This window comes from Amphibalanus amphitrite, unplaced genomic scaffold (genome assembly GCF_019059575.1).
Source record: "Amphibalanus amphitrite isolate SeventyFive unplaced genomic scaffold, NRLGWU_Aamphi_draft 000423F_arrow, whole genome shotgun sequence".
Taxonomy (NCBI): Eukaryota; Metazoa; Arthropoda; class Thecostraca; order Balanomorpha; family Balanidae; genus Amphibalanus; species Amphibalanus amphitrite.
Genome location: NW_024881917.1, coordinates 133132 through 151622, shown reverse-complemented (window position 1 = coordinate 151622; position 18491 = coordinate 133132). Strand labels below are relative to the sequence as shown.

The following is an 18491-nucleotide window of genomic DNA, read 5'->3' as shown; positions in this document are numbered from 1 at the left end:
CTTCACTTTTTAAATGTTTGCGCCGTTTTGAATTGACCGCCAGTAATAAAACTTTTACCCTGGTCATTTCATCAAATTTTATAAAGCCAAAACGTTTTTCGCACTTATTCATCACCGTTAAATTCATTAAATAGTCGTAGGCAATTTCCGCTGTTTCCTTCGGATTCTAGCGGCTCAACAAAGGAATTCCTCCAGCTTGAATCACAATCTCCCTCCAATGTATGACGTTTATCACGTGATTGTCACGTGATATTTTCTCCCATTGTCAATTGTCACGTCCAATTGTCACTCCCTCCAATTGTCACGTGATATTTTTATAGGCAATATGTAGGCGTTCAACTAGTGTTAAGAGTAAGAACTGCAACTTTCGGTGTTCGATCGTAGAGGGCGGGCCTATCTGCCTGCCGGCGGAGGTCGCTGACCGGTCGCAGGGCAGTGTGTGATCGGAGCCGAGCGCAGAGAGTGCGGCACCTGTACTGAAGTGTTATCTTGATCGGGAAGCAAATACAAGTGAGTGCGACACGCTACAAATACCTAAGGCTACCTCTCCGTAAGGACAACTCAATCAGAAGAACGACCGCGTAAGCGTAGCGTCAATAATGTATTATCTGCGCCAGTTCTGTAGTAATTTTGCATGCTTCCAAACTGGCGGCCATGCTTGTATAGTGGTGGTTCGCTCATGAAAATGAATCATGAAAATGAAATGTGGTTGCAATATTTTTCACCGAGTTCGGTCCTCAAACTATGTTTTTCTGATTCAGAAAAACAAGAAATGCTAGTAAAAAAAAAATCAGCTCCATACATTGATTTTTTTTTCGATGATACTGTCCCCAGGGTGATCGAAAAGAAGATGTCAATAGCTAAAGTTGCAGCTGCAAGGGTGACGATACATATAAGCTACATCACAGATAACAGTAGTACAGTACTACTAACTACACTACTACTAACTACAGTACTACTAACAGAACTACTGTTATCTGTGGCTACATTCAAAGTTTCATTGTAGTCTGGCTAATCGTTCCTAAGCTTCAGAAGCAGAACATACCCATGACTGAAACAGTGTGACCAAATTGGTTTAGCGTTAGGGGGAGGATGTATAAAAAAGTCGTACGAGGGATGTCACTATTAAAAAAAAACTCGTCTTCAGCCTCATTTTAGGTGCAGTTTTTACAGATAATGTGGAAAAAACTATACCTGACGTCAAGTTCTGGTGAAAAGAAAAAAAACAAAAAACAAAAATTGTCATTAAAGATGTAAAAAACGACATTGCAAGCGCGACAGTACGAGTATGACGGTGGGAATCGTACATTGGAACATTTTCAGTATTTATTCCTACACTAGGTAGGTATGCTTTCACGACAAAAACGTCGTGATGATGTAATTTTAAAATTTCTGAGGATGTCATTATACTTTTCATTGGGTTGGGGGTGACTTTCCCCGCAACATCACCAATTTGGCCACCCTGGACTGAAACCCCACATTACTTCTGCTGTGGACTGTACTTCAATCATTTTTTGAAAAGATTACTCGGTTAGCGTGCATCGAACACCGGTCATCGAATGCCTATCAAAGTTTCCCGATTTCAGCACTTAATTTGAGAAGTCGGCGCTAGCTCGAGCTAATTTTTAAACAGTTGGTATATTTCCATTGAGAATTCGTCGGCCATCTACTTCGTGATGGCTTCGCATAGCGTAAGCAAACTCTTCCGGTAAAATACGGCCGTCGCAGAAATAGTTGATCATAGGAGTGTGGGGAACATTGCACTGAGAGGGCCACCATCTGGCAAGGGGCCGACTGATACATCACAGTGGACTAGACCGTCCTGGAGCAACAGAAGTGTCCCGATGGAACAACCGGCCCTGACACTCAAACAGTCAACCCTGTGAGGTGTACTTTAACCCGCGCGGGGCTGGGGTCTCCAGCCGAACGCGCGGGGCTGGGGGGGGGGGGGGGGGTAAATTTTACCCCCCCTGTTATCTCCCGAACTAACGGTCCGATTTGGAAAATTCAAACGCCAATCGAAAGCTCTCATCACGAACTACTAAAAACATGTACTTAATTTAAAGTTTGAGGTCAAGGTCAAGGTCAGGTCAAGGGTACAAATTGCAAGTTTCTACAGTATCGGCCTTGCACCGTAGTTGCCGAAGAATGGAGTCATGGACTGAGACTGATCGCCCAAAACGTGTTCTTAGGCTACCAAGACAATATTCGTTGCATACAATATCATTCAGAGGTCAAGGTCAAGGTCAGGTCAGGTCAGGTCAGGTCACCAAAAACAAAATATAGAAAAGGGCATGTCCGACACATGTCTTATGGGTCATTTTACTCATAGAATTCAATAGGCACACTCAATAAGTGATATGGACCACCTCTGGATGAATTTCAGGTCGAGGTCAGGTCAAGGTCAGGTCAAGTGAGGTCAAATTTTGAAGTTGGTTGTTAAGGCCTAAAAAGGTGTCTTTCTGATGCAGTTTTTCACGGCGAATCGAATGGTGCTATTTTTGTTTCCGTACGAGGTCTAGAACTTCCAAAAAAGTCATTTTTCAAAAATTTTGTGTGTCGTGACGTCATAAACTTTTGAATAACTCCCACATTTTTGAACCGATTCTTCTAAAATTTGGTATGTAGGTGCACATAGACCACTTCTCTGACATATATTCCGGTTTTTTTGATAGACTCAAAATTTTGGATTTTATAATGATTTTCCCAAAAAAGTCAGTTTTTTGAAAAAATTTAGGCTAAAATCCAAAATTTTCAAAAAACCGAGATAGCCATTTGATAGACAAAGTAAAATTACGTATAACCTTTTTTGTTACGTCTTGATTCCTTTAAAAATGAAGATGTTAGCGGCGCACAGTGGGCCAGGCGCATCAAAAAAAGCGGAATTAAGTCGAAAATCAACTTCGGTGAAATTCCTGTAATTATGGGATAGAGTATTGTAAAAATGTCCAAAGTTTCCGAATAAGCAAGTTTCCTTTCCCCAATGTCAAGGCAGATAATGCTATAACGTCGCAAAGTAGGACTTACCGACTGAAGATGGAAATGACTGCTGTGTACCATTTTCCGTTCCCCCGATTCAAAAGCTCTCAGCGTAAAATCATTAAAGTTATTCCGTACAAAATAGCTTTAAAAAAACAGCCGGTATTTCTGCGCATGTTTCTCGTACTCAAGTTCCCGGGAACTATTTCATGCTTACTAGTAGCGGTGGGGTTTACAGTGCCTGTTCGGAACCGTGGTAGTGCAACGACGCAATGAATTTATATAAGGATATAAAGAAAACGTCACCGAACAACACGAAGATATTTGCTGCCTGACTTTCCTCAAGGTGTATAGCTTGCTGCCCAATGCAAATATTTTGCGCATTTTTGCGCGAAATGGACAAATAAGGGTTTAACCCTCGCCGGCATAGGCCGTTTTGCATCCCTCGACGGCACAGGGGGATGCGACCCTCCTCGCGTTTGGCCCCTAATTGAGCTAGAGCCTCGCGGAAAAAAACATCGTGTAGGTCGTCACGAGACGAAGCCAACGGTACCCGGTTTTAAGGTCATAGGTCAAATGGTGACCTCTGAGGTCAGGTCAATGGCCGAAAGTCGGGACCTGTTAGAACGTCGTATAGTGTGGCTGCTAAGGGGTTTTTCGGGATGCTGATCACGAATATCATGTTAGTTTTGATCACAGATGATGTCTTCATGCATTTAGGCCAGGTCGGGTCAGCTCAGGTCAGGTCAACCAGTATGGGTCCTGCCGGGTATTCGTAGTAGGTGTCAACCCGCCTCTGACAGCTTCGTAACATGTTATGAAGGCACCAAAACTACTTCGTAAATGTTCAAATGGTTCCTAAATTCGAATTCAGCTCAAAAAACTAGCCCAGAAACATGTAAAACTCGAAAAAGTGAACCGAGGTCATCGAAGGTCAATGACCTGACCTGACCTGACCTTCAGGTGACCTTTACACCCACCCTAAAGCATGGGACCAACATCATATCACATGTTTGAGCGCTTGAAACCACGAAAAGACTGCAAACGCGCGGCCAATGCGGCATAGTGCCCGCCTGTCCCAGGCATATGTGCAGCGCAGAAATTAAATAATGACGTCATAGGTCAGTGACCTAGCGTAACCAATCAAATTGAAAATGGATATCGGATTCGGCTTTAGCTTAGCATGATATTTTACCCTGTAACGAATCATTTTTGGCACCGCAGCTGTGCTCATTGATTTAATTCCGCTTTTTTGAAGCGCCTGGCCCACTGTGCGGCGTTTGAACTTTTGCCGTTTTTGAAGCGAAAATGACGAACATGACGTCACTAAAACGTCAATTTCTCAAAAATTTCCGACGGATTTCGCTCAAATTTTCAGGAAAGGTGTCAAATTGATGTAAGAAAAGGTACTGAAAGTTTGGCGGCGCTGCGCGCCGCCGTTTTTGAGATATCGCAAAAATTCGCGAGGGGGGGGTAAAATTTACCCCCCCCCAGCCCCGCGCGGGTTAATGGCGGCTTTAGCTCGACATTTCCTCAATAGGCTCAACGAGATTTAGGAAAATGCGGGGTTGACTAACGTGTTGCTCTCCGGACTCGAACCATCTAACACTGAGTTGGCACTCCCGCATTGTATTGCTTGCACATGAAGCTGAAAGATGACCCCAATGTTACCATTCCATAGGTACACAAAATATGACATTTTTCATCATCCGCGTAACAACAAAGTGAATGGATGCGTAAGTATTGCGCCCAATCACTAGCATAGGCCAATTCCCACAAATCACTCTACTAGCATTCTTACACTACCAAACTTTTCCGTGTAACAATTCAAGTAGTCCCCTACAGGATGTAACAACATCACCAGAATATACGGGCATCAAGATCGAGCCACTACATAACCGCGCTACATACCCCAGGTTTTACGATTGGCTACTCTTCTCGACACCGAAGGTGATTTTGGTCAGCTGGCCCCCGGATTGGTCGGCCATGGTGGCCTCGATGACGTCACCGGCCCGAACGGGCCCGACGCCGGCTGGAGTGCCGGTCAGCACCAGGTCTCCCGGCTCCAGCGTGATATACCTGCCGCGGGAGGGGACAGACGCATGTGATAGGCATCATCAGATAGGTCAACCGGGCTACAAACCGAGGACTCTAAACCAAGAGGAGGACTCTACAAGAGGACTATAAACCGTTAATACACACTATCTCTCAGAGCCTCCGACCCGCCAGCACCGTCCCGCCGTTCCTGTCACCGACCTGCTGATGTAGCTGATGAGGAAGGGCACGCTGAAGTGCATATCGGCCGTGGCGCCGTCCTGCCGCGTCTGGCCGTTCACCGAACAGTGCAGACGCACACCGGAAGTGTCCGGTATCCGGTCACGCGGCACGAACGCCGACACCGGACACGCCGTGTCGAAACACTTGGCCATCGTCCACGGATGGCCCTTCGCCTTCGCTTCGTTCTGAAAGAAAACGGGATAGCGAGACTTGGCGTTATGGGACACTAAATTATATGCCCTCAAAGGTCGCTACATCACAGGAATACTGATATACATCACAGGATTTTGCCTTGCCTATATCGGTATTTACGGATCGCAATACGATTTTGTTACGATGTGTTAATGCAGGCATCTAATCATGAAATGCTTCAAAGAACCTATTCAAACCGAAAGTAACAAGCACCTACCGGAGGTATTTGCAGCATGTTCCTCCACTGTTGGCCAGTTCTACGAGAACTTGATAAGTGAAAGCGCGGCTTTGAGGCTCATGATCAGATCAGATATGTCATGGAAAATCTAAGCCTCATGCTAATAAATGTATTTAAAATAAGAACAAGAAAATAAGGCATTTTAACTTCTACGGTTTTAACTACGAAGGCAAAATAACCGTAACATTGAAGGTTAGCGTACTCTTTACCAGCATCCAACCCAGCCCTGCCAACAGTATAAACAAGCACACCTTATCCAACAGGTCACACAGAGCATTTGCCCTACCCTTTCCACTTCCAGCCTCGCACAATATAATCTGACCCACTCTCCGGAGTCCGGTGTACCTACCTGGAAATCACGTGCGGTCATGTCCAGGGCAAGAGCATAGCCCGCCACATGCTGCATGGCAGCGCCCTCTGGTACAGCGCTGCACTTCTCCGAGATGACAACTCCCAGTTCCACCTCGTGGTGCAGCTCGGAACATCCCTTGGGAATCTGAAAAGAACACGGACGCATTGAGACTAATAGCTCATATTCACTGCTGCTACGCACTCGCCAGTTGATCGTTACACCACTACCTTACTAGGGCTGCCTTACTGGGGCTGCCTTACCAGGGCTGCCTTTCTAGGGCTATCTGTACCTCTCTTATACGGCCTTGACTAGGGCTCCAATACGTTCACGCTCCACGAGAAGGGGGGAGGGTGTCTGCTCACGTATTTTGTTAATAAAATTTAATCAAACGTTTTTTTCGAATATGAGGGAATCTAAGGACAAGATAATAACTTTCAGAAATAGAACCAACCATTAACCAACTAATAAATCCATTTCATAAAGCTATTACCTAATCAGACCAATGAAACCGCTTAATTTTCACGATTGGCCATCGCTGGAACTATCGAATTTGCACATACTCGTACGCTCCAGTCGATGGGGGAATTGAAGGAACTTTTTCACCGTTTCGCTCAGGCGCCCTTATTGAGCTAGAGTTTTGCAGGAAGAAAACGAGCGTCTACGCCCTTACATGATGCAGTGACAAAGCGACTGGTAGGCACTTTCAAGATCTCAGATATTCAAATGATGGCCTGAAGTCAGTTTAAAGACCTCCTATGACTAGTATCCAGTTTTTGATAAATAAGCAAAAAAAAAAAAAGAAACAAAAACAGTTTCTGGCCACGACCTTTACGCTAATGTGCTCGCCGCTCAGGCGCTTTCAGTTATACACTTCGTGTTTGGAAAATTCAGCATTGGAAACATCAGTGGTGAAGGTCATGCAATTTGCACGATAGGTGTAAAATTGGTTTGCTCGAGGGTACTGAAAGTTCCATCGCTATCCGCCGTTCCTTTTTTCGCGGGGGTGTACGCGGGTATCTCGGAAAGTCCGATGGCATTCATCCGACCCCGATAAATATCAGGGTTTACTTGCCTTGATGTTGCCTGCTGTCAAATATGATGAGGTTGGCTTTAAGAAGAGCATGGGTTTGTCTGGCATTTTGTTGCCCAGTTCAGCAGCATGTTCCCTGAAAACAATGGAAACTTAGCATAAATAAATTTAGCATAACCATTTTCTGTTACTATGCAATATTTTGAAATTCCTACATACTTGTAGTTGCATAATTATGGAGAGGAAATCAAGTATTTACCAAATGCATTATAACAAAATTGGGAACATACAGTACACTTTGAGAGCCCACTTTGGCAAAAAGAAAATGTTAAACTCAAAGGAAATGACTCTGATAAGTGATTTTCAAAACATTAACAAAATACACCAAATATCAACAAATACTTATCAAAATAATATATTTTAAGGGAACATAGCTCTACAGTGACTGCACAAAACTTTGATTGTTTCATGCTTATGTCTGATGCACTTGGAAACACAAGATATATTGGTTGTGAAAAAAATGCTTTTCTAGAAGCTCAGAAAACATCTACCACAGAAAATCTCTGTATACAAATATGTACGAGTATATATCACATAGGAAATCCATATTTGAATGAAGCGGCCCTGATATAGATGATATCCTACATGCAGAATATGACTGCATGCTGTAAGTAGAATATTGATTATTTCCAACTAAAGAAAGACTACCTAATGATTAATGAATGAGTAGGTGGTTTGATGCAGGCATAGGAAAATGGTGTATGTAATCAAAATTTGCATCATAGACATATTCTGCTATCAAAATCATAACAACCAACTCACCTATAATTTCTTCCAACTGCAACAATTTTCCTACCAAGCTCTGTGAAGCGAGAAAAACTGGACATGATTCCTCAATTATTATCTGAAATAAGAGACCAGGGGTCAAGGGTCAGGTCAAACATTCATTATGGAAACATAGGTACCTGTTAACATGTGCAGCAATTCACTAAAAGAAGCTAAGGTGGTCTTATAGAGCATCACTGTCACTCAGATACTGTAGTAAGTGGTGCATGCAACTTGCAAGACAGTGTACAAGACCACAGTATCTGAAAAAATACATACTTATTTGGAAAACTGATATATTTATTGAGTTTTGATCCCTCTGCAACATCTGCAACTAAGCTATGGAATTGGAGAGCATTTGAGCTTCATGCTGACCAGTCCTATGCTGAGTGAAGTAAGATCCCAAGAAGAAAAGCGAGCAACCATATAATACAGAACAGCTGTGGGAGATTGACTGGAGTCTGGACTGAATTGGAAACAACATCATTGATAGCTTGTTCAGTTTTAGCAATGATGCTCGCTAGCTCTATTTCTACTAGTGCAAAAATAGATTATATATGCATAATGCATATTATAAAGCCATATCTGTCTAGTAGGGTAAGGTGCCTAATTAGCGACCCCCTTAATTTGAACCGTCATTGCTCACGCTCTGTGGGTGCCACTGTATTACTGGCTTGATTTTCGCATAGGTCGCTCATTTTTCTATTAAAATATAGTCATTTTCTGCCCCAATATTCACTAGCGTATTTGTAGTGAGCATTTTGGCAAACCATTGCAAAAAACGCTAATAGGGAACTCTTCCCGATTAGCGACCGGGGAGGGTCGCTAATAAGTCTATGGGTTTCCCCATATTAAAAATGGCAAAACATGCGACGCCTGAAAAGATGAAATATGATCACAAAAAGGTAACCTATACGCAAAGCACTCAATCACTCGAACAGGAACGTTTATCCAACACATTTACGTAAGTAAAAACTGTTCACGTGATGCACCGAAGGCGAAAAGAAGGCGGAAACCCAAATTTTGCGGGCTATCTCGTATGATATTCGAGGTCCGCGCTGAATTCGGCACCCCTGCAGTCGGTGACGACATTTGGCATCCCCTGCCACACATTGCAAGCTTCAGCAACACCTCATTTTCATTTCTCTCTTTTCCCCTTTCTTTCCCTTCTTGAGCTATTTGCGACCATGTCAGGCGCAAATAGGAAATATGAGTTGCGACACATTTTTAACCGCCATGCTGTGCACAGTTGAGGCGATTCACTATGGGAAAACGGCATCAATTGAAAAAGGAATGTCGATTCAGAATAAAAAAGGTGCATCATCCAAATGTGCATCGCTTATCATCAGAGAGGGCCCAAACACACACGTTTTGGATAAGAAACTAGTCATTTTTATTTAAACTCGCTTGTAACGTCCCACCAGAAACATCGACGACCGGAAAATAATTAAATTTGATAACCAAAGTATGGCTGACCTTTTAACGATATTTTTACCCCGTTTTCTCCTCCCAGTTTTTCTGTAGGGAGGTAGGTCGCAAATCGGAAAGGGTCGCTAATTAGGCACCTTACCCTACTATCTGTCTAGTACTTTTGCAGATTTTGTAAGAGCTCTTCTGGACTAAGGCATTATCAAACCTGATTTTGCTCACATTATACGTGAAACGATTCACTTATAGATTGAGCATATTTCACAATTTCAATTCTTTGTAGGTACCTATATTGATACACCTAAGTTCAATCACAATTCAAATTCACATTTAACATTCCATCAGAATACCAGCAATATGACCGAGAAGGATGGAACTGAATATGAATAGGTACTAATGAGAGGAGAATTCAATCAAATTTAATTATTCATCAAAGCCCTTTCCTTGCCTATCCTATCTCAATTTATTCTATTTATGCTTCATCGTATATTTGTATATGCTTCAGTTTTGTTTTGTAACTTACGCGCCGTCCTTGTAGCAGTACAAGATGTTGTTACCAAATTAAGCCACTAGATTCTTCCTGCTAGAAACCAATGTCATTGTTAGTCCCTTTCATTTTTATTTCACGGCATTTATTACATCATGCAAGCAATTTGATGTCCTTTCAATTTGGCCTAATTTGTAAAGAAGAACATTGAAATTTTTTTTTAAACTTTTTTTTTAAAGTTTTCAGTGGTAAATTTAGCACTTCTTTCAATTTAGTAGGATTGTGGCTTCGTACTGACCTCTTTATCGATTTATAGGGCTGTCGTCGCCTCGGTCCGGGAGCGGAAATTTCTGCAGCAATGCGGCGCCGAGTCACGGTCCCGCCGGGTCTCCCCGCTAGTTGCGGATGAAGCCGGAACAAAACGTGAGTTTATTGTAATTTGTTGGAGGAGTTAACACTTTAGGTCTCTCTCTCTCTCTCTCTCTCTCTCTCTCTCTCTCTCTCTCTCTCTCTCTCTCTCTCTCTCTCTCTCTCTCTCTCTCTCTCTCTCTCTCTCTCTCTCTCTCTCTCTCTCTCTCTCTCTCTCTCTCTGTCTCTCTCTCTGTCTCTCTCTCTCTCTCTCTCTCTCTCTCTCTCTCTCTCTCTCTCTCTCTCTCTCTCTCTCCCTCTCTCTCTCTCTCTCTCTCTCTCTCTCTCTCTCTCTCTGCCTCTCTCTCTCTCTCTCTGCCTCTCTCTCTCTCTCTCTCTCTCTCTCTCTCTCTCTCTCTCTCTCTCTCTCTCTCTCTCTCCCACCCCCCCAGCTCGTGGTGCAAAAAGCCCTCGGCTGCAGTCCACAGCCGACAGCGACAATCTGTACGACGTAATCTGGGCATAACATGAGTGAACTTACTCATTTCCGTCTTATGCACACAAAACTCAAAAGTTAATTTAACGTATTTGTCATATAAACGAATATAACAGTAGCGGTGGAACACCTCCCATTCTTTCCATGCGACGCCCATAGGGCTAATGTAAAAACCTCAAAATTAAGGGGGCACGGTGCCCCGGTGCCCCCCCCCCCTTCCGCCTTCTATGGAATATAATGCAAAGTTAAGCGCTTTTAGAAAAAAAGAAGTTACCTACCTAAGTATCCGTTTCCCGCAATTTGAACCGACCGGTTACGAGAGCCCGTTTCGAGCGGCGGCGGTGCTCCCTATTTGAGTATGAGTTCTGACGGGCACCTAAAACCTGCCGCCGTCTGTAGAAGGTAAACGTTATATGTATTGTGAGACGTCACGCCTGAGGCTTCTGTCCAATTTTGCGCCACCAGTCCAGAGGACTAGGAGAGGATTGACTGACCGTTTAATAGGGTAGGGTGGGGTAATTTGAACATGTGGGGCAATTTGAACATAGTGTGAATAACACAAAATTACGGAAAATCCATAAGTGGCATGACAATAAGACCAATGAGAGAAATTATCGTAACTAAAAGGGCTATCATATGAACGGGGTTTAAAGTTTCAGGGAATGAAGATGTTGACGCACAGTGTAAAAAATCAATTTTGCAAGGATAAACGCCTAACAACACGTCATTGCAACTTCATTGCAGCGCAAAATCTTGCATTGCTAGCGCCTAATACGCAACGGCTTTTGTTGTACAATGACCTTAACAGTGCCTTCAATCCAAGAAATTTGCTTTTGAACCCTGTTTTTAAAAATTGCAAAATAACTTTTAGCGTGGGGTAATTTGAACATAGTGTGAGAATTTCAATGAAGACAGGGATAGCTCCGAAAAAGCAACGCTCCCAGTTTTTTTTTTTGCCAATATTTTTGACCCAAAGCAGTAGCAGATAAGTGATGCCAGTTTTAGAAAATTTACGTCTAATATCCGTCTAATGTCTGGCATTTTCGTTGATTTTCCGTCCAAAAATGTTAAAGTCAACTATTTGTCCAAATATGTCCGAAAATTATGCAGCTATCAACACTCAAAACCGTCATTTATATTGCTTATCATGTAATTTTACCAGCCGAAAAGTGTTCATTATATTGAGAGCTTAACAAGCTTTCCATTCGCCAATCAATGCTACGCACAATTACTTGATAAAAATGCTTAAGTGTGGCAGGCCATCGTCCAACGTTGTCCAGACTTCTATACCTTTGTGCAATCAATTCTGAATTGGACATTATAAAGAATCGGAACTCCGAATGTCCAGGTTCCGATTGGCACCACTATAACAGATGAAGTAAGGTTTGGTAGAGTTTTTATCGAATGGAGATGATAGACGCTCTGTTAATTGAAGAGAGGCGAATTCTGTCAACTGACCAGTGTGCAGCGTGCAGATATTGATACTCTGCAATTCTTATTTTTGTTGTTGTGTTGATTTTTCAAATGATGGTATTTTTAGAATTGCTCTGCCTATTTGTTTATGGGTCAAACAACATCGGTGCTGGCGAGACTATCTTTTTAATGGCAGGTAAAGACAGTATGTTCAAATTACCCCACGGTGGGGCAATTTGAACACACCGTGACTTGGTGGAGAAGTGATGCTATGCTATTCAAGGTATGCTCGGCTCGTCCAAAAATGAGGCTTGCATGGTGAAAGCAAGTGACACATGCGCTACTGAAACAGTTTTTCTTCATCCAGGGTTGAGCTGGAATTTGGTACAACGGAGAAGACGTAAAAATATGTTCAAATTACCCCACACTACCCTATCAACGGCCAATTAGAAGGCATCACGAGACAGTTACATGCCAAAGGATTGTTCCCGATTTTCTCTACTACGAGAATAGTCTAGGCAAAATCAATGCGGCGATTCGTAGCGGATTTGTTCCTGAATCCTCTCTTATAATCTGCAAAAAAGGAGGGGTAGCTTTGGGGTCCGGGTCATAGACAGTCGATGCTAAAAAGCGTGCGTTTTCAAACGATCGTTTATAAGCATTACACTTCCTCGACGTTTGCTGTTTAAGAAATGCGTAAATGACACTGGCATTATTTTGGATATGTAGGTACCAATTTTGGAGGATTCCCTAACTCTAACTACCAAAAAAGGCATTGGAATATGTCAAATATCTTTTAAGAAACATCAATCGTTAGGCACCTGGCACTTTTGAAAAAAGTATCAATCACCATTCACCACGTCGGACTCTACTTTGAGCCTAAGCTTCCAAGAAGGTACCAATGCCAATGCGTTCTGTTGTTGATGTGCGCCGGTCTGAGGTCGGGTCGGGTCTGGCCTCTGGCGGCAGGGCCAGCCGGCGGGCCGGGTCGCCGGCGGGGCAGCCCGGGTGGTGCTGGTGCGTCACCTGGCCGCCGTCACCGTGCTGCTGCCGCTGCTGGCGCTCACCCTCTGCTACGCCCTGTCGCTCTACATGCACTTCGACCTCGCCAACCGGACGCACTGTCTGGTCTTCAACTTCTTCCCCTCCATCTCGTCTGCTGCCGGCAAGTTCTCGCCGCAAAAGTTCATCTGGCGCGCGCTGCTGGCGCTGCACCTGGCGCCGCGCGTGCTGCTCGGTTATCTGACGCACGCGCACCTGGCGCGCGTGCTGCGCCAGTCGCCGCGCTGCCGCCGCCTGACGGCCGCCTGCCTGCTGCTGTACGCCCTCGAGCAGGCCGGCCTCTCTGGGGTGTCGTTTGTCGGCTCGATGGAACACTACACACTGCACAAGGTGTCGTTCATCGTGTTCGTGGCCGCCTCCGAGGCGTACATGGTGCTAGTGACGGCGCTGTTGTCGCGGTGCCGCGCCGCGCCACCCCCGCCGCACGAGCAGACCTCGCTGCGCTGGAAGCAGCGCCTCCTCACCCTGAACGTGTTCAGCCTGGTAGTGGCCATGTACCTGTTTGTGCGGCACAACACCTACTGCGAGCCGGGCGTGTACTCGCTGTTCGCCATCTTCGAGACGTGCATGGTGCTCTCCAACATGGCCTTCCACTTCACTTCCTACTGGGACTTCCACGACCTGCAGCTGTGCATCGCCAGGGTGGCGCAGGACTAGAGGACCCTGAAGGAGGGCAGCATGTTCGCCGGACACCGTCCTGCACCTATCCGGCACCTTCTTACCTCAGCTGGGCTGCATGATGCTAGTTAGTAAATGCACCCAGCGCTGTGATATCGAGGTCTAGTCACCAGTTACGGCTCTTCCGGCATGCAATAAGCTGTTGAAAATCGTTGATGACCTCATTGAAACGTTCCAGTCGATGTTTGTGTTGTGGATGCATTTGCAAAAGCTTCATTGTAGTTCTTCATTGTTATTTATGTTGCTTTGCTTTTTTATTGGTTCTTGAGTAGGTATGCACTGTTGGACATTGGTGGCATTTGTATGAAATAGGGTACCTACCTGATATAAGTGAAATCGCCGTGATTTAGATATTATCGTTGTACTTATTTATCCTCCTTTTGCCTGTTCTTATATATTTAAAGTTAAAGTTAATTTTAAAGTTTAATTTAAAGTTAGATAGGTTTTTAAATCTATCTAATTAAAAGTTAAATAATTAAAGTTAATTAAAAGTTAATTAACTTTTAAGTTAATTCAATTAAAGTTAATTAACTTCAATAAGTTGATAAAAAGTTAATCTAACTTTAATATAATTTAAAGTTAGATTAATTTAAAGTTAAAGTTAGAGTTAAAGTTAAGTTAAAGTTAGAGTTAAAGTTAAATTAAAGTTAATTTAATTGTTAAAGTTAAAGTTAATTAACTTGACAAGTACCAATTGTATATTCATACGAAGTGAACCATGCATATTATTCACTCAAGTTCACTTCCCTCTAGGCATACGTAATTACGCCTAATAATACAACTGCAAAAGGCTTCGTAACGAAAACAACAAAAGTGATTTAGTTACCCGCTTTCTCTTGTTCAAAAAGGGCGATTCATACAAAAAGTATGCCATTATCTTTTAATGTTCCTGGTTCCTGCAGTATGCTACTACATACGTTTCACCCAACCGCACCAGTTAGCTTTGCTTGGATATGTCAAAAGGTATAAATGCATGCTGCGCTGCTTATCATCGAGATATGGTTCCTGTATGCATAGTCTTTATTCTTGTAGTCGGTAGCCAGTCCGTATACCTTGCATATCCGAGGCCTGCTGAGTGCTGATTGCTTATGCTTTTTGACCATTCTTGCAGTGCTGAATAAGGAGAGACAGATCGTCTCATCCTGAGGTCATTTAAATAGTCTGCGAGTTGCTGTTACTTACATTTACCCATGGTGTAACCTATATCCTACAGTGAAAATGTGGATGATAATTAACTATTTGTTGTATCGCCTGTACTGTGTGATTATACTCGCTGTTTAGTTCATCGACATCTGTGTAGGTACCTACTTGTTTCGTATCGTTATCATCTTCTTGTCTCTGTCTTTCGCTCTTTTCTCTTGTTTCTGTCAATCGCTGGCTTGCTCGGACCGGCCAAAGGTAATACTTTCAACATACTTTCCATAGTCCTTCAGCATGATTTTCTCGGTTTCTGTGTGCCGATTTGATTTTTCTGTCATATTCTGTACAATGTACATACATAGTCACTGAACAGCCATTTAGAACGACACCTTATATGCCGTCATCATTTGCGAATGATTTTTATGCCGTAGAAAATATTGCCTTCTTGCTATAGGCACTTTCCTACCTACTGAGCTATCAGAGGGTCAGATTCAGATGGTCTCTCAGGACCTCCGAATGCTCTTTGGCCGTTGGTTCGTATGGTAAATTGAGAACATGTTCAGTGTTCTAATGTTATTTATGGCAAACGTTATTTATAAGCCACGACAGCCCCTTCCATGATCTCTCTCGAGATCCTTTGGCTGGGTTAACCGTTATGCATAGGTATGCAGTTCGTACGGTAAGTTGAAAGGGTCCCTTTTTCAAAACCAGACTGAAAATAACCTTCAGTCAGCCGAGTTAAACGGTATTATTGCCTTGATTTCTTTTCGTTAAGTTGCATTGGTGTTTTTTATGAATGCACGCTATCCGACCTTAGCACTCCCTCCGTTCTGTAATAAAACTTTGGTCTTTGAGCACGTTTGCTGTAGTAACTAGCACTTCGATCTGTCTTACGCCCACGCCTTTCCCACCTAGCCCTGGTCACATCTTACCACCCCGCGAGGCCCGCACTGCACCCCTCCCTTTCCCCTACTACCGGGTAAGGACCGGTCAGCTAACTGGATCACTGCGGCGCTTCCACGGCTTCCGAGCGGGTCAGCCAGCGGCGGGTCAATGCCGTTCCGCCGCCGGCCACCGAGCTGTGACGTCACCAGTCAGTGACGTCACCGTGCAACCGGCTGTGCTGACTGACCTCATATTTTTCTTTCTGCCGGTTCATCAGAAATCAGTCAATTGGGAGATAGGTATGTCAGACTAACTGGGTTACCTACTACTTGAATGAAAATAAATTTATCGCTTCATGTAACTTCCTGTTTATGCCTACGTACCTACTTTATTTACCTACCTATTGTTGCCTCCACGATCAGAATCTGCTGTCAAACTTTAAAAATTCTAAGGGTTATCGCAAGTCAAAGAAATCCCAAGCGTTTGCAATATATGTAGGTATTAACTATTTTGACTTTCATCCTTTCAACCTGAAAGATGCTTAATTCCCTATACAGCCCCGCGGTGTTCCGATGTCCCTTATTCCATGAGTTGGTCCCCCGGTACCGTTCATTAGACTCCGCCGTAAACAAGTTTGATGTACCTAAAACCTTCTCACCCGCTCTGGTCGAGACGAGGTTCTGTTTCCGATCAAATTATCAGTTTCCCTTTCTAATCCGCTCTGTCCGGTGTGTTATAGGTCACCAGCCGGGTTCACCTAGAACCGTTCTTCGAAGGTCAGACCAGCCACGTTGGAACGATGCTGTGGACAGAGCCGCAGGAATACTTCATCCATGGCCGCAGCATTTTCACCCAATGGGGCCGGCAGAGCTGCGGCATTTGACGCCCGGAAAACCGGTACCTCTCCTAACGGTGCACACACACACCGTTCCACTGGCACCTGGCTCCGGTGGGAAGCGGTGACGCATGTCGGCCCCGGGGGACGTCTGAGTGCCTCCAGCCGGCCGTGAGACACGCCGCCGCCGCCGGCCGCCCCCGCCCAGAGCCGGAGTGACACGTGGCGATCTCTGGCGACGCCGGACTATGAGCCGTAGGTGTGTGTGGACTGCGTGTGTGTTTGGGGATGGGAAGTGTAGGCACCGATGTGTGCGTGGGCCCCAGTGGGCTCGTAATCTGACGCATGGCGCAGCTGTATGGCGCAGCTGGGTGGTGTATGACGAGAGGGGGCGTCCAATAGGTAGGCATCACGAGTTGCGAAAGATCTGGAGGCAAAGCTGGCGGATAAATTATATAACTATGTGAGTAATTTACACCTGACTACTTACGGCTTGTCACGTGGTTCAAAACAAATAGTATATAGTTAACAACAAACAGCTAACAACAATATAATAACAACAATCAATGTAGAGTGGTAATATGTTCAACAATCTAGTTTATTCGGCCTTACAGGGGTCTTCCAAGCAAATACGTATCATTTCTTTGTTATGCTGACCCGAGTTAGGTGTGGCCGATCGGCCCTGCACTGGCTGATGTTATAGCCAGATGACCAAATTATCCGCCGTCATTTCAGATGTCTGGCGAGCCAGTTTAACTCGCCACGCCCGGGGAGCGCCGAGAGAAAGTGCCTGTTCCACCTGCACAGGTCACCTGAGGTCACGTGAGGTCATCCACGTGTCATGTGCCTTCTACCCGCGGCCCAGAAGTGCCACGTCAATGGAAAGTCGGCTGAAAACTGCTGACCCGGGCCGCTGTCAGATGACCACGTGGGGCCAGCGCCGGTCGTAACAGAGACAGGCGTCACAGTGACGTGACGCGCTCTGTGACGGGTCGCGTCACGCCGACCACCACGTCACGCACGTGGCTTGTGTGACGGCTCAGCTCAAGCTGCGACTGGCGGCTGTGCGACGATTGATTGAATTTGCTTTTATTAAATATTTCCTTGCTTATACACTGGTCACTGTTGCAGTGATGTTATCATCAACGAAAGTTTGTTTTCGCTTCTTGATATATAGCAGTTGCTACTCGAGGGCAGCGCTTTTCGAGGAGCGCTGTGGCCCGAAGGTTTGGACTTTGAATTGTGAAAAACGCCCGCCCGCCGGAAAACGCAAACACCGCAAAACGCGCAAAACGCACGCCCGAAACGCCAACGCAAACGTCGCAAAAAATAAACAAACGCCCGCCCGCCGCAAACCGCAAATAAAAAACGCAAAAACGCCGCAAAACAATAAAACCGCCCGCCAACCGCAAACAAATTTAACACCGCAAACGACGCAAAAAAAAGAAGAAAACCGCCCGCATCGCCCGCCCGCCCGCCCGCCCGCCGCCAAAGACAAACACCGCAAAAAACACAAAACGCCCGCCCGCCGCAAAACGTAAACACCGCAAAACGTGTAAAACGCACGCCCGAAAAGCCAACGCAAACGGCAAAAAATCACCCGACTGCCGCAAACCACACAGAAAAAAACGCCGAAACGCCGAAAAAAATAAAACCGCCCGCACCGCACCGACGCTAACTGCTAACCGAAAACGACTAAAAGTCGCCCGCCAGCCGCCAAACGCAAACACCGCAAATAAGCGCCCGGCCGCAGCAAGATAATAATTTATCAGCGGCTGGCATACCGCTAGGCTGGTCATTTTCACAAATCAAAAAGATATCTGCAA

The 18491-nt window shown here is 44.8% G+C and overlaps 2 protein-coding genes across 7 annotated transcripts; one reads left to right on the top strand and one right to left on the bottom strand.

The window, feature by feature from the left end:
- The first annotated feature begins 226 nt into the window (after nt 1–226).
- On the top strand, nt 227–17890 carry LOC122391154 (post-GPI attachment to proteins factor 2-like). Of its 2 annotated transcripts, XM_043384829.1 has the most exons (5): nt 227–510; nt 10125–10231; nt 13035–15203; nt 16570–16924; nt 17401–17890. In XM_043384829.1, the coding sequence occupies exons 2-3, from the start codon at nt 10214–10216 to the stop codon at nt 13782–13784; spliced, it is 768 nt and encodes a 255-aa protein (XP_043240764.1). In that variant the 5' UTR covers nt 227–510; nt 10125–10213; the 3' UTR covers nt 13785–15203; nt 16570–16924; nt 17401–17890. The 2 variants fall into 2 exon arrangements, 1 of the variants encoding a protein (XP_043240764.1); XR_006258292.1 differs by lacking the exon at nt 13035–15203 and having other exon boundaries at nt 232–510.
- LOC122391156 (acylpyruvase FAHD1, mitochondrial-like) lies at nt 4593–9821 on the bottom strand. Of its 5 annotated transcripts, none has more exons than XM_043384833.1 (6): nt 9609–9821; nt 7891–7972; nt 7111–7204; nt 6036–6182; nt 5236–5441; nt 4593–5058 (listed from the first exon to the last, which is right to left on the bottom strand). In XM_043384833.1, the coding sequence occupies exons 2-6, from the start codon at nt 7953–7955 to the stop codon at nt 4899–4901; spliced, it is 672 nt and encodes a 223-aa protein (XP_043240768.1). In that variant the 5' UTR covers nt 7956–7972; nt 9609–9821; the 3' UTR covers nt 4593–4898. The 5 variants fall into 5 exon arrangements, with proteins under 5 accessions (XP_043240768.1, XP_043240765.1, XP_043240767.1 ...); XM_043384830.1 differs by having other exon boundaries at nt 9770–9814; XM_043384832.1 differs by having other exon boundaries at nt 9672–9770.
- Nucleotides 17891–18491: the final 601 nt, after the last annotated feature.

Excerpts from the sequence above, each read along its gene's own strand:
- LOC122391156 (XM_043384833.1), bottom strand. The coding sequence starts at position 7,955 with ATGTCCAGTTTTTCTCGCTTCACAGAGCTTGGTAGGAAAATTGTTGCA. Across the intron at positions 6,183-7,110 it reads TGACAGCAGGCAACATCAAG|ATTCCCAAGGGATGTTCCGA; the intron begins GCAAGTAAACCC and ends TGTTCTTTTCAG. Across the intron at positions 5,442-6,035 it reads TGACCGCACGTGATTTCCAG|AACGAAGCGAAGGCGAAGGG; the intron begins GTAGGTACACCG and ends GTTTTCTTTCAG.